This window comes from Gymnodraco acuticeps, unplaced genomic scaffold, assembly GCF_902827175.1.
Source record: "Gymnodraco acuticeps unplaced genomic scaffold, fGymAcu1.1, whole genome shotgun sequence".
NCBI classification, from domain to species: Eukaryota; Metazoa; Chordata; class Actinopteri; order Perciformes; family Bathydraconidae; genus Gymnodraco; species Gymnodraco acuticeps.
The window spans coordinates 3,474,579-3,489,694 of NW_022989977.1; the positions used below are offsets into that span (position 1 = coordinate 3,474,579).

The following is a 15,116-nucleotide window of genomic DNA, read 5'->3' on the forward strand; positions in this document are numbered from 1 at the left end:
GCATGGTTTACTTGCTCCTGAATACTTTTATAGTGGATGTTGACATCATTACTGAAGTACAGTTTCTGAATATGTTCCAATGTTTGAGCTGGTCGTAATATATTTTACCGGATGATTTATTTGTCAGGGGGAATTTTATGAATGAAGGTTTAGTTGCTTTGTGCTATGGGAAGGGTGCGTCTGACGTCACGTTCCATTAAACAAACCCGGTCACGACGCAGAGCCCCTCCCACCTCCGACGCGTTTAAAACGGGACCGGTCCGGCCGGGACTGACCACTCTCTGTTTCCGTGAAGCCGGTGAATAGCGTGTGTGGATCTGGGAGAAAAAGAGACATGTACTGGGACACTATCACCAAACCTGGAGACAGAAACACAGACAGCAAAGACTTGAAAATAAAGGTATGTATTATTTATTTATAACACAGAAGATCAAAGTATTTATTTAGTGAATCAAGCATAGAAACTCGTGTATTTCATTCACAACAATGTCAAGCCTTGCTATATTTTATTTTGTATCCCTTCTTTATCACAGGCAAATATTGGGTTCAATAGCATGATTGTCTTTATGAGGTGTTTTTTTTACTACGTTATGATACATTCATTATTAGACAAAACAATTATAAATAATGGAATTAGTACTCTTAGGCCTATATAATCGTTGGTGGACAAAAGCAATGCAATCACAAATTCAGCTTCAAAGTGAGTCAAATGCAAGAAGAAAAAAAGTGTCATCCAGTAAAATATCTTTAAAAATGTCTGACTTTCCAGGATCATAAAGCAACTTTTTTTAATTGCCCTGCTTACCTTTGTACATTTATGCATTATAAAAAGACAATGTGCCAAACAGGATAAGTGCTCAACCTGATGTATCACTTATTTAAAGAAAATTATTCACATCTGTTTTTGTTTCAATCAATATGAAGTGCAAGGCTTTTCATGTTGTCTCTGCCTTTAGATATTGATCAACAATGAGAATTGTTATGACGATTAAAGTTGTAATCTCGACTCTTTCCACACAGATGGAGATTTGCCAGCCTGGATATTACACGGAAGACTTCAGGACTCAGGAAGTGCCAGCTGGCTTCGACTTTGCATCTTATGGTGAGTTTATAGAATCACTTGCTCCATCACGGGTGGAACATCATGACTTCTGAAGGTTTATTCTCTCATTGATGCCCAGACAATTTTTTGTTTGTTTTAAATGTCTGCACAATCTGTTTCCTCTGGACCTGAGCAGCTGAAGGACAGAGGAAATATTTGCACAGAGAGTATCATCACATCTGTCAGAGCTCTCTCAATGAGACCTTGACCCCCGGGCCGCTAACAATCCGGATACTGGGGTTCTGTGTGTGTTTGTTTGTGTGAGAGTGTGTGTGTGTGTGTGTGTGTGTGTGTGAATAATGCTTGAATGAGCTGAGGTAGGCAAAGATAGAGAGAAAGGGTGCTCAGGTTAAAGACACTCCCCTCTCTGTCTTCCCTAATCCTTTCCTCCAGACTTCCTCCTCAAACAGATTTAGAGTCCCCCCCTCTCCAGACCTCCATCACTACTCTGTCACCCTCCCTCCGCTGGCGTTTCCTCCTCTCTCTTCCTCCCCCCTCCCTCCCTCGTTTCCTCCTGCCTCCATCTCGAGCTGAATAAACCTGAGTGCCTGGTGCTGATTCGACAGTAAACAAATGTCTTATTCTTGCGTCAACATCCACCCTTCAGATAAAAATCCACATACTTACAACATCACTCCATATTTCCTCTTGTAACAACTATTTTGCTGAGCTTTAATGCACTTAAGCGCTTACAGGACATTAGGGCAACTTAGGGCAGCCTCAGGGTTTCAGTTTGTTCCATTTTAAAACGAGAATACACTTGAAACATTCTGGACATGCTGTGTATTCAGAGTTTTAGTTGTTTAATTGTCAGGACAAAGTATTCCTCTGTAATCCATCAAATTATGTGTTTACATCTAAAATGTACACTTGGCAATGCACTCACAAGGTTATAAGAAAATTAAACTACAAAGAATAATGTGAAGCAACCTGAAAAAGGTCATGTGAAAGTATGGCATTACAAAGGTTTAAAAAAGCACCTGAATGCATTACAAATGTAGCTCCTTGCAGCTGATCTACTGCATAATGTCTTCAAGTGAAATTCAACAGACGTCAATGTGTTGAACCTGATTTACTTATTTTAAGTCTCTGCAACTGAATATATCCTTGCTAAACTAATGAAAACCATTAGCTTGCCAATGCAGTGCAGTAGGGATGAATTCATTAAATAACTCTGGAAAATGTAAGGCATTAATGTCAATTAAAACCATTAGTGTTGTCTTTTTCACAAGCATGAACACTGCCTCTATTCCTTCCACCATCATCATCATCATCACTAACTGACTCCATGTGTGTGTTGTGTTTAACCTCCAGACTGCCCTGGTGAAGACCTGTCTTTTCTGTTAGACAGTAAAACATCCGGACAGCAGCAGTACGTCGCAGAGAGCAGCTACCCTGACCCACCAAAAGTTTCTCACACTTATGACATTAAAGGTGTGTGTCTCAAACGTCAAGATACAAAATAATATGCCATCATGTTTGCTAATATGATTAATGTGTAGTAGAATTTGTGTCTCTAACTTGAGTAAAAGTAGTAGTACACTGTGTCGAAAATATCTTAGTTAAAGAATAGTACATTATAGGCATAGTGCATTATGGTATTCTAATTATACAGCTATGATGATTGATGCAATAATGTGTATATATAATAATGTATTATTCATATATGCTGCTTGGTAGCGTTTCCTCTTTCCCCATGGATAAATTATTTTGTTCTTAATCAACAATAATGCATCCTTTTTTTTAATTAAATGCTGTATTATTGAATTTAATCTGCAAAGTATTTATGTTATCAAATACATTTAGTTAAAGCATAATGTTGCCATTTGAGTTGTAGTCGGGCAGTAGCACAATATAGAAAGTTCAATAGCAATTGAACTTAGCAAATGTCCCTCATCTGATTTTACAACTGGGCATATGTTGGTGTTTTTGACGTATTTCTAATTTGTGCTTTCCCCCCTCAGCGAGCCCTAGTGACTCCTCCCTCTTCAACCTGGACTCATACCACGAGTTCAACTGGTGGGCCTCATATCCACAGGGTGAGCTAATACTCGCACTGTAATGATCTTTTCCAAAGGGATTTCTTTGTGACTAACTTTCTGTTTGATTTGCAGATGGTCTGACGGTAGGCCAGTCCCAAACTGGTTACCACGAGTCTCTTCAGACGTACCAGAGCCTCGTGCCCCAAAATGGACAGTTCAGCCCGGCCCTGGAGGGCAGCCACAGCCCCTTCCTCACTGCCAAAGGAACCTCACAAAGTAAGACACTTTACCTGATGTTAAGAATATGGAGTCAAAGGAGTGACATAAACAAAGCTAGTGTAAAAGAATAAGAAAATCTGTGTAAAGTATATATAAAAGAACAACAAAAAGTAAATGAAATATGAAGACAAATACAAATAAAAATAATAAGCAAATACAAAAATTGAAATATCCAGAGACATTTAAAAGAAAATAAAATCAATATTTTCATTCATTTTTCTATATATTAGTATGGTTTTTGTTTATTACTCGATATCATTTTTTTTTTTTACAAATTTCCAGAAAAGAAACTAAAAGGAAAATGAAAAAATAATAGGGCAAAAAAATATATATTTACATATAAATGGAAAAACAATATAATAATAATAATAATAAATAATGTATTTTAACTCTTGGAAATTTATCATTAAGAAAAAATTGAATATATTTTGTGATGAATAAAATTCCTATATTTTTTATTTTCTTTATATATTATACTTTTTATTATTATATTTATATCTTATTTATTTAGTTGTTCTTTATCAGTTTAAGTTTTTCTCATGGGACTTTTATGAAGCCATTAAAAACACCCCATCTAATATGTTTCTTCTCTGTGTTTCAGGTGAGACGGATCACAGCTTCTCGTGTCACTCGGCTGAACTCTACGACTCTGACGGGCAGAGGCAGTCGTCGTCCTTCTGGCCGGATTACTCTTCCCCCAGCTTCACTGCCCCCTTACCTCACCCACACCCGGCCCCCTGCCCCTCAAACCACGGCCCTCATTCCTCAGAGCAGTACTGTCCCCGTGTGGTCAAACGCAAAAACACTCACCTTCAGAGGCTGGACAGGGAGGGCCAGATGACGGGGATGTCAGCTTATCCAGGTTTGTAATTTATGTTTAATAAATAAATAATAAATAGCGCCACTTTGACAACATTGAAATTATACTTGCCCATTAAATGCATCAATAATCCAGACATCAGTAATACATGCTTTAAGTATATTCTGCTGATAATAGTTATGTAGCTACTTCACTAAAATGACCACAATACCTCTTCAACTCATTTATTATAACAGTTTATAAAAACAAAATTGCCATTTTAACTCGATAACATTTATTTTTTTATTCAGGTTCTGGTCCAATCCAGTTGTGGCAGTTTTTACTGGAGCTACTACTGGACTCTGCCTGCTGTACCTTCATCTGTTGGACGGGAGATGGCTGGGAATTCAAGATGTCCGACCCCGCAGAGGTAAGAAAAAGTACTACAAAGCAGTAGTGGAAAGAAACAGTACATTTACTTAAGTGCTGTATTTCCATTGTATGCTTACTTGCGTAAGGGGGTGAAAAGTTAGGACGATTCTAAGGGCCCGTGACTGACAGGGGCCCAAACTATTTTAGAACATTAAAAAAAAAATGTTTAAGTAACCAATGTGATTATCTTTTCATGGGGCCCAAAATCCCTGGCGGCGCCCCTGGCATACTTGACACTTGTACGCCTACTAAACATGCTGTTGACAACTATAAATACTTACTTTTCAGATTAAGACTATTCATACAAAAACATCTTAAATTCATAAAATGAATTAAGAATTAAATGAGTGCTTTCTAACCCTTTTGGTCCTTACAAAAATAAATCTGTGAGGGCACAATTCAAATGTCTGAGTGAGTCTGCGACATATACCCTGTGAACTTTCAACATGGCGTATACAAATATTAGTGGTCGAGAGGTCAAATTGTTTATTGTAACAAAAAGATTATAGAAAAGTCAAATACAGGAAGACAAATATTTGTAATGGATTAGTCTTTCCTGTCAACTAAGAGTAAGTGGCTGAAAGCAGAGTTTTGCTGCCCTCTCTGGTTGAAAGTGGCAAGCCTGTGTCACCTCAAGCACTTCCTTGCAGCCACTGGAGATAAGCAAGGAAAATATGTTCAGGTGGTGTTATGTAACTCTTTAATCATCTCATGACCCCTCACATTATCTTTTGAACCTCTTGAATAAACTTGTAATGTATATTATTACATTCACTGAAATAGTTCAAACTAGTTCCACCTTGAGCAGCTTCAGCAATAAATCCTAATTGATACGTGCGGTAGGCTACATTTTTCTGATACTACTTCTCACACATTTGACTTAAGGGGGATTTTAAATGCACTTTTAATTGTAATGGAGTATTTCTACGTTGATATCATGTCACTTTGGTATGGGATCAGAGTACTTCTACAACTTTCAACATGTATTGTTTTCTTAACTAAAGACAATACAATACAAAGGGGCTTTATTGGCATGACACTAAGTTGAACTCTATATGTTTTTGTTGACCCCACAGGTGGCTAAGCGCTGGGGCCAATGCAAGAACAAACCCAAAATGAACTACGAGAAGTTGAGCCGTGGCCTGCGTTACTACTACCACAAGAACATCATCCACAAGACAGCGGGCAAACGCTATGTTTACCGCTTTGCCTGTGACATACAGGGCATGCTGGGAAAGACGGCGCAGGAGGTCCTGACGAGCCTGAACGTTTTGCCGACGAACACAGAGTCGTGGCCCGGGGTACCTGCAGCTACGTCAGAGCACAGCAGTGAAACATGGGCGTCACAGTAGGGAATGGGTGCCAGGAGGACTTAAACCAGCCTATGAAGTAAACACTGCCTCCTTGAGCCCTGGCTGAAGTGCAGTACGGGTGAGGATGATGCAGAGAGCCAAGATGCTGCATTTCAGGGAATAAAAAGATTTTAAAAAACTCGTCAAATTCATGCAATCAATCAATATTTTAGTTTTTCTTAAATAGTGGATCAAATTAGACAAAAGTGTTCCAAAAACTGACCCATTAATATAGCATATCAGCCCAAAAAACAACAGCCCAGGGGCATTTGAAGCACTACTTGTTTGCAACATCAGGGACCACTCTTAAAATGTTATGTGTTTCTGAGAACTAATTGATTGTAAATAGTGTTCATATGGTCATGCAATAGAGTTTTGTGCATTTATATGTATTTTTTAAAATACAAAACTCATGTCTACCTCTGCCTGAAAATAATCTCAGTTTATGTGTTTCTGTTCAACAACAATCACTGTGAAAGACTGTGGGATGATTGCTTTGTGTAAATAAACTGTATATAAACTATGGGCATAGATATGTCTCATAATTATTTGTGTGAACATAAAAATAATTTGTGTGTAAATATGTGATTTGTAAATGTAAAACACCATCCACAAATGCATTTAAAAGATTTGCAAACTCACAAATAAATGTGCAAGTGTAAACCGGATCTGCAAATACGCTAAATATTTTCACAAATAAAAAAAAGATCTGTGATTATCTCTTTAACATTGACAACTTTCGATCAGGCATTTGTGAATCCATTTTGTATTTGCCGACCAAAACTGCGCTTGCGGGTCTCAAATCTCTGCTCGCGGATCTCACATTTCTGCTTGTGGATCGTCTTTTTACACACACGGAATTTTGAGACATATTTTCCGCCGGTCTCGGCTAAAATCTACTCGTGTCACTCGGTTATTTTCGGAAACCACGTGATCACCATCACCATAGAGGTGAAGTGCTTTGTAACTTTGACCCGCTTGACTATACACAACAAACAATGAAGAGTTTTATCTGGGCTGCTTCGCTGCCAGCTGCTCCCCTCCCCCGGGACCCGAAAGTGGCGTATACTTCAACATCAATGCATGTGCTCGATATATGCTATATTGATCCAATAAACTAACACAAACTAACTGTATCACTATAAAATGATGATGGTGATGGTGATAAAGAATGCATCTAACGTTCCGCTGTTCATTATAATAAAAAAACAGAGCATTAAACAAACCATCATGCTCTTACTTTGAAATCATGCGGAAATGTCGTCGTCAGCAGGCCGAAAATAACCAAGTGACACGAGTAGATTTTAGCCGAGACCGGCGGAAAATATGTCTCAAAATTCCGTGTGTGTAAAAAGACGATCCACAAGCAGAAATATGAGATCCGCGAGCAGAGATTTGAGATCCGCAAGCGCAGTTTTGGTCGGCAAATACAAAATGGATTCACAAATGCCTGATCGAAAGTTGTCAATGTTAAAGAGATAATCACAGATCTTTTTTTTATTTGTGAAAATATTTAGCGTATTTGCAGATCCGTTTTACACTTGCACATTTATTTGTGAGTTTGCAAATCTTTTAAATGCATTTGTGGATGGTGTTTTACATTTACAAATCACATATTTACACACAAATTATTTTTATGTTCACACAAATAATTATAAGACATATCTATGCCATAATAAACTCATTGATTTGTGTGAGAGTCTTACTCCATTCATATTGGAAATACTGCCAATAAAACACTAAAATGTGTGTTTCTCATAATGTGTTTTTCATACTTCTTGTTATATTGTTTTAATGACATGAGTACAAAAGGGTTTTTGTAAGTATCATGCTATTAGTAGGCCTATTATTATTATTATTATTATTATAAGAGTGCATGATACCAAATGATTGTCATGTGAATAGGGCCCTTGTGATGCCTATTCTTCTTTAACCTACATATTTGCACTTGAAAGGGGTCTTTTCAAAAACAGTCCCTCTTGATGTATTTATGTATTTTCCTAAATCTCGTTTGTTTGAATATCAATCAAACTGGCGATTTAATTATTATCTATAATCTGTTTTCGCAAACCACTTATTTCCTTGTTTACATGTGTTTCCTCGTTACATTGACATCTGATAAGTCATAATTTCGACATTTTCCAGCGGCAGTGAAAGCCTCCTTCCTGAATGCGTCTGGTGGTTATTATTTTCTATATTGGTGTGAACGAGGGAAAGTTCAAATCAAAAGGACATTTCAGATTCCCCCCGCAGTAACCAGGTTTAGAAATGTCTTCTCAAAATATTAAGATGGCTATAGCTGACATGTTCGAGGGTCTGTCGAACAATAACTTTAACAATTTCCGCCACGAGCTTTTACATCGCAAAGAAGGACCGCGGGTTGCACGGATCAGGGTGGAGGGTAAAACCCACTTTGAGATCACAAACGTCCTCGTTTCCACTTTCACGGAGACTGGCGCTGTTGGGGTAGCTGTTGAGATGTTAAGAGGGATTGACTGCAACGAGGAAGCTGACCAACTCGGTAAGTGTCGCTTCATGTCTTTGATGCAGAATGAGAACAGAGCCGAATCATCTGCAGAACATTGAACCCTAAAATGTCAGATAAATCACCGACAGCTCACAATTCAAATGGTCGATAATATATATATGCAATATATTTCTGCATAGATAAAGTTGTACACCATTGTTTGTTTCGAATAGCCCGCGTTTTTTCTCGCTCTTTAACTTGTGCTGTAGGTTATTGTTGCATAAGTTAAGTTTCCTGGAAACTGACGACCTGCCAGTGTTTCCTTGTTTCAATTGAAATCATCTTACATTTCTCTTAACAATGTAGACATTTCGTAAATCCTTTGGGAATGGCCCAGACTAGTGGTTTCCATTGAGAACCCCTTCTGCAATCTGTCTGTACCCTAAATGTTGTTCTTATTTGTTTACAGTCAGAAACACAACCGGAAAACATTAGACTGCTCTTTTTGACAGTAAGTTGGCATGTCCAGAATTGGTTTATTACATGTAAAGCATTGGGCAAAGATGTACAATTCACATTTAATTTGTTCTTAAATGTCTTACAGCTGCAAGACCCTGACCAGGAGCTGTAGTGAGTGGGGTATCGGTGGTAAAGCAACATCTCAGATCATGTTTCACTGCCTGAATGCTGGATGTTTGAAGGAAACAAATCGAAATAATTTATATCAAAAGCTTCAATCTGAATTGAGATATCTTCAACAACCATGGCACATTCAAATGTTATTTTTATCCCAATAAAGTTAAACGTTTTTAATGAAATCAAAGCCATTGTTTTGGTCTGTATTTCTCATCTTTTGTACTTCTATTCCCATCATGCCCAGCAAGATTATTGCCACACAAGAGGGTAATCTGCTACTGAAACTGAAACATGTATTAATGCTTTGTACTGTAGCTCTCAGTATAGGCATGGGTATTCAATATTGTTTCCATTTAAACCTTTTGAAGAGAAAACAAGCAGGTCTTCATGTAAATGGAGGTGTCTTATAATATGTATCTAGACTATAAAGGGGCCTGACACATTTATGCACTTCTATGTTAACAAATCCCTAAAAAGCAGCCTGCATTACAGAAAATGCCCTATAAATAAAAGTTTGAATGGCTGTTCTTACCATTAAAACACTAAGGCGTCATGCAGGCTAAGGCTACACTTTACAGTTGCTACAAAATGATTTATAAGATTTAAAATAGATCTGATAGATCTATTCCCCCTTATACAGCTTCTCAGCAGACCTAGACCACAGTGACATGTTATTAGACTACAGCAGGGGTGTCCAAACTTTTTTTCAGAGGGCCACAGAAAAATATACGAAGGGCTGGGCCACACAACTAAGATATTTTAGAAAACGTTTCCAACTTTATTTATTTTAAAGTGGTCTTATTAACACATGAATACTACTGTGTAATATAGTTTTACATATATATTTAAGAAGAACAATATAAGAAAAGCACAAGTTTCATTTGTGGGCCGTATTCCATTATACTTTTTGTATTTACTGAGGGCCGATTCAACATGGCCTGCGGGCCGTAGTTTGGCCCCGGGCCGTAGTTTGGACAGCCCTGGACTACAGTGTAATAAATCCTGGACCATTTTTGACATCCACCTGGATTCATCTTCTTCTAATAGATTCACTATGTCTCTGTTATACATTTATTATCTTTCAAATGTACACAACACCTATTGCACATCGGTCCGTCCATGGGAGAGGGATCCGTACTCTGCTGCTCTTCCTGAGGTTTCTTCCATTTGTTCCCCCCATTGGCTATGGGTTTTATTTTGTAGTTTTTCTGTAAAGCCCCCTGAGACAAATGTAATATGTGTGATATTGGGCTAAATAGCCTTTGATTGATTGATTGAAGTAATATTAGTAAAGCAATAAAAAGGAAACCTGCATCTGAGACTTCCTCTGATGGTTCCCTTTTGATGTCGACTATTGATTATATGTCGGGTCAAGGTACATTTTGCTGTGGCAGGCAGCTTTTGACATCTCTCTTCATTGTGAAATAAATACTCAAGTTTAGGTGCAGTTTTTGGGTAAACATTCACCTCTGTTGGTTAAAAATGAGTAGGCTACTCACATGTTGTTCTGCTTCTTCTTTTTTAGCCATTTCTCATGTATTTCAGTCTTGAGATATAGGCCAGTAGCCTATAGTCAACAACCAGTTAATTGGCAAACATTAGGATAATGTCATTGTCAGTCATTCTTGAAGCCAAAAGGCAAAAGAAGCTCTGGTTAGAGCCTCTCAAGCTTAATAATTTACTTATTTTTCGATTCAACTAATTTGTGATAAAGAACATAATTATCGGTTGCATGAAAGCTACTATAGAGTATGTTGGTCTACGTGTGTACGTATAGGCATATACTGCAGTATATAAATAATATGTAATGTATGTCCTGTATTATTGACATATCTATAATGATCATTGTAGTTTCCCGACTGCATTTGAAGGCACCATGAGTCATACAGTCTATGTTTCAAACCCTCCAACGCGGCAGCAGTCAGTCGGTTCAAGAGAAAAGCAAATCCAGCTGTGTGTCCTCTGCTGCTGGTCTGGGAGAAAAAGTCACGGCAGTCCCACATCTGTTGCTGAGAAATGGACAAACGAAAGGCTGTAAAACTCATGTTGTCTAACCTGTCAGCAGTCAACTTTAACAATTTCCGAAGCGAGCTTGTGCACCGCAAAAAGGAGCCGCGGGTCGCGCTCAACAGGGTGGAGGGGAAATGCTTCTTAGAGATCACAGATGTCCTGATATCCACTTTCAGTGAGACCGGAGCTGTCAAAGTGTCTGCTGAGTTATTGAACGCGATGTATTGCAACACAGAAGCAGCCCAACTGTGTGAGTACTTCATGGTTTGATGCAAAATGAGAACAGAACTTTTTGGACTGAAGAAAATTGCACCCTAAATGTCTGCTTGCAGATTAATCAGCGACAAATAACGACGTTTAATCGATGAGGGTTTACTTGAAGTAGCCTTTATTCTTATGTTTCTACACAGTTTAGGAAATGTAACCGCCTTTTATAGTGGGCAGGGACCCGCCCGACTTCCTCTCGAGTCATTTCAGTGTATATCCGTATTTAGTTATGGCTACAGTGTAACTCAATAAGAAATTATTTAGGCTATCAAAAATGTTTTAAACAATAACGTCCTTTTATGTCAACAACATAGGTAAGTTGATGGTTAAAAAGGTAAGCTCTTTGCATGCATTCATATGCAGACCTTTGAACCCTCCCTTGCGCTTTCATAACAATGTAATACGAGTTAAACACGCATTAATTGAACATTATTAAACTTACAATTTAGCACTAAACGAGAACTGTGGTCTTTTTGTCTCACATGATAAACATAACAAATGCGTTAAATCAATAGTAGGCTACTCTCATGCCCAAAACCACGCTCTGAAATTAGAAAACATGACAAACCTCAGGAAACCTGCGTGTCAAGCTGTAATTCCATCATATTACTTTCTAACGTTGTTTTCTTTGTTATTTCAGTGAAAGATACAGGTGTTGAATACTCAGAACCTGGATCCAGTAACAGTGAGTTGATTTCACACAAACAAACAAACATCCTTTCATGTATTCAAAATGACCGTCCTCAGAAAATGGTTCAAGGGACAGTGAGTTGTTTATCTACATTAGGTTTCCTTGCTTATATAAAATAGAAAACTAGTATAGGATTCAATTTATTTCAAACAGTGAAAAGTCTTTAGTTCACAAATCTTGAAAGCCCCACACAAAAGACAGTGGAGAGGGAACATCTTCTTCAGAATTTGCAGGTTAACATTTCTCCTCAAACTGCACCCTTCACATTGACAACAATTGACTTGACACTATGTGAATTTGGATGTACAGTGACAACAAGAAAAGTGTGAATAATGGTGCATAGTCATTTAAGGCTGTGTGATATGGACATAATCACATTTCCCAATATTTCTGGTCAAATACCTCAATTGTAGGGTTTATAATTACTGCTTTCCCAAATTATGTAATGCAGTAACACATTTTGTTGACATTTTGAAAATAATAGAATACCATCAGTCTTATTGTTTAAGGTATTTTCTTAAACTGGCAACCAATGACAGTGCCTGTATGTAAAATGAATCTTACATTTCCACATCGATTGACTGTATTTTGCTGAGTTGCTGTGTGCATGAAAAAAAAAAGCATAAACACCAAACCTGTCCATCATTAAGCAATTTAAATGTTCCTTCAATTTGTTTCAGCTGCGGGACCCTCAGCTGGAGGGACAGCTGACAGTGGGTGAACACCTGATTTTGGTTTGTGATCCCCGTGGATCAGTCACTAATCAGATTTGAATAGCAACCCAGACTGACTATAAAACATACATGCTAATTTACTTCATGATGAATATTTAGAAAAGGCTTTACTTGTTCTAAATAAAGTCTAGGCTATAGACCAATGTATGAAACTGATAAGTGCTGCATTGTTGTTAAACAAATAATTTGACACTTGGGAAATATTCTTTTTTGGTTCTTTCTTTGCCTTATATGAAAATAAAGATAAAACTCTGATGTTGAGACATTTCAACCTTTTTTTCTCATTCTTGGCAAGAAAATCAACATGTGCATGTCCCATCATCAAAGCAGAAGATGTGAGAGGTTTATTTAATTGCATTTGGGTAAAACAAGTTTGTAATTGTTAGAAGAAGACCTTATTATTTCAGATGTGCTTCGATGGCAAAATTACCAATCCACTATTCCCAAAAATAATTAACAGTTTCTCTAAAACATAGAATATCAGGTTTGTGTAGTTATCCCAAATTATTAAACGAACCTTCCACGGACCCACATGCAGTTAAACTAATGCAATACACATACATTGAAAATAAAGAAGTCACTATTATAGAAAATAAAATATAAGTTTAGAAATGTATCAAGTTGGCTTCATGGTATCATCAACACTTTACTCATTATTCCCTCCTTCCTCAGGTAAGCACTTTGTGGATAAACATAGAACCGAGCTGATCAACAGAGTGAACTGCGTTGCAGACATTTTGGACCAGCTCCTTGAGAAAGAAGTCATCACACAATCCAGTTATAGGGAAATCCTGGTAATCCCAACCTCTCCGCAGAAGATGAGGGAGCTCTTCAGTGGTCCCCTGAATGCAGCAGGGCCCCGTGGCAAAGACGTCTTCTACAGAATCCTTGAGAAAGAGGAGAAATATCTCATTGAGGAGCTCAAGGGAAAGAAGTGAATGTTGTGGAGAAATCATTGTTCAGACTAAACGTACATTGTGCCTCAAGAAAAAAAAGCGTCTTAAACGATTACAATGGGGAAATAGTAATGTAAACGTCTCTGTAGGGGGTTCTATCAAATATAGCTTTTGCACCTTCATGTTTAATCATAGCTCTTGCCCTTTTTTTACACTTGGACCAGTCATATTTTGTAAAATGAATACGTTTTCCTGTAAGGTTAAAACCAGATTCAGCAAACCATGTAAGTCATTCATGTGATGTAATGATGTAAGACATGATTTAGCATTCTCACCTGACATGTAATGTTTTGATCCAGCAAATCCCAGATGGATTGAGTCAGCTGTTAACCTATTTTTTATAAATTAAAGGATGCTTGATCATGAATGATTATCCTTAGGTTTTGCATGCAGATTATATCTTTAATGTTTGTCTTATGTGCTTAACGATTGTATTGTTGTTTTTTCCCTTATAATAATGAAAGTATGTTTACTTTTGGAGGCCAATGTTTTCTATTTCAAAATACATTTTCAATAAACTCTTATAAATATTACACATGTCGAGTGAATAGTGTTTTAAAAGTTGAAGCAGACATAATGATGTAATGAAGTTAACAGATTTAGGAACGTCGCTTTCCTCCTAGATTTAAAAAAAAAATGTTGGTCACAAATATCTTTCAGCACACTGACACACTCTGTCACTCTGGTTGGCCTCACTTATGAAGCTGCTGTCTTTTAATATATGATTATTTCTCAGCCGCTAGTTTGTTCCTCGCAGATTCTTCAGCCTCATCCTTCCATCAGTCCCAGTCAACGCCTCCAGCACACTTCCAGTGTCTGACTCCATATGATATTCTCCTGATGCTGTATACAAGGGTGATGCCCCATGATCACAAAAGGACCCCTCTAGAGTCTGATTGCCAACGACCTCATTATGTCTGTCATTAATGTTACATCACCCATTATAAGAATTTTCTTTCCTTTTTTTCTCTTCTCTTAACTATAAAGTCCTTTTCCTGAACCATTTTAAGGCTTCAAAACAGACATTTTTACTGTATGTGTTTGGAGAAATTACACAATCAATGGTCCAGAATTGTACTTTATAAACTATGAATCTTGTGGTGCTTGAAAAAATACACACTGGCTAACCCGGCCAGGATATACAGTGGGGCAAAAAAGTATTTAGTCAGCCACCAATTGTGAAAGTTCTCCCACTTAAAAAGACGAGAGGCCTGTAGTTTTCATCCTAGGTATACCTCAATTATGAGAGACAAAATGAGAAAAAAAAATCCAGAAAATCACATTGTCTGCTTTTTAAAGAATTTATTTGCAAATTATGGTGGAAAATAAGTATTTCGTCAATAACAAAAGTTCATCTCAATACTTTGTTATATACCCTTTGTTGGCAATGACAGAGGTCAAACGTTTTT

General features: G+C 37.5%; 2 protein-coding genes across 3 annotated transcripts; both read left to right on the top strand.

Moving 5' to 3' along the window:
* Window positions 1-258: 258 nt before the first annotated feature.
* On the top strand, window positions 259-6,479 carry etsrp (ETS1-related protein). 2 transcript variants are annotated; one of them, XM_034211303.1, is made up of 8 exons: window positions 259-400; window positions 1,021-1,102; window positions 2,417-2,536; window positions 3,067-3,141; window positions 3,217-3,360; window positions 3,965-4,225; window positions 4,474-4,592; window positions 5,671-6,479. In XM_034211303.1, the coding sequence occupies exons 1-8, from the start codon at window positions 335-337 to the stop codon at window positions 5,944-5,946; spliced, it is 1,143 nt and encodes a 380-aa protein (XP_034067194.1). In that variant the 5' UTR covers window positions 259-334; the 3' UTR covers window positions 5,947-6,479. The 2 variants fall into 2 exon arrangements, with proteins under 2 accessions (XP_034067194.1, XP_034067195.1); XM_034211304.1 differs by having other exon boundaries at window positions 265-400; window positions 2,450-2,536.
* Window positions 6,480-8,110: 1,631 nt separating this feature from the next.
* LOC117543206 (apoptosis-associated speck-like protein containing a CARD) lies at window positions 8,111-14,240 on the top strand. Its single transcript, XM_034211326.1, has 5 exons — window positions 8,111-8,467; window positions 11,064-11,309; window positions 11,967-12,011; window positions 12,698-12,730; window positions 13,424-14,240. Exons 1-5 carry the CDS (start codon window positions 8,215-8,217, stop codon window positions 13,687-13,689), a joined length of 843 nt encoding a protein of 280 aa, XP_034067217.1. The 5' UTR covers window positions 8,111-8,214; the 3' UTR covers window positions 13,690-14,240.
* Window positions 14,241-15,116: the final 876 nt, after the last annotated feature.

Bases quoted from the DNA above. Each gene is read 5' to 3' on its own strand.
- etsrp (XM_034211303.1), top strand. From the start codon at position 335: ATGTACTGGGACACTATCACCAAACCTGGAGACAGAAACACAGACAGC. The intron at 3,142-3,216 runs GTGAGCTAATAC...TTTGATTTGCAG, and splicing joins GTGGGCCTCATATCCACAGG to ATGGTCTGACGGTAGGCCAG. The intron at 4,593-5,670 runs GTAAGAAAAAGT...TTGACCCCACAG, and splicing joins AGATGTCCGACCCCGCAGAG to GTGGCTAAGCGCTGGGGCCA.
- LOC117543206 (XM_034211326.1), top strand. From the start codon at position 8,215: ATGTCTTCTCAAAATATTAAGATGGCTATAGCTGACATGTTCGAGGGT. The intron at 8,468-11,063 runs GTAAGTGTCGCT...TCTGTTGCTGAG, and splicing joins CGAGGAAGCTGACCAACTCG to AAATGGACAAACGAAAGGCT. The intron at 11,310-11,966 runs GTGAGTACTTCA...TTGTTATTTCAG, and splicing joins CACAGAAGCAGCCCAACTGT to TGAAAGATACAGGTGTTGAA.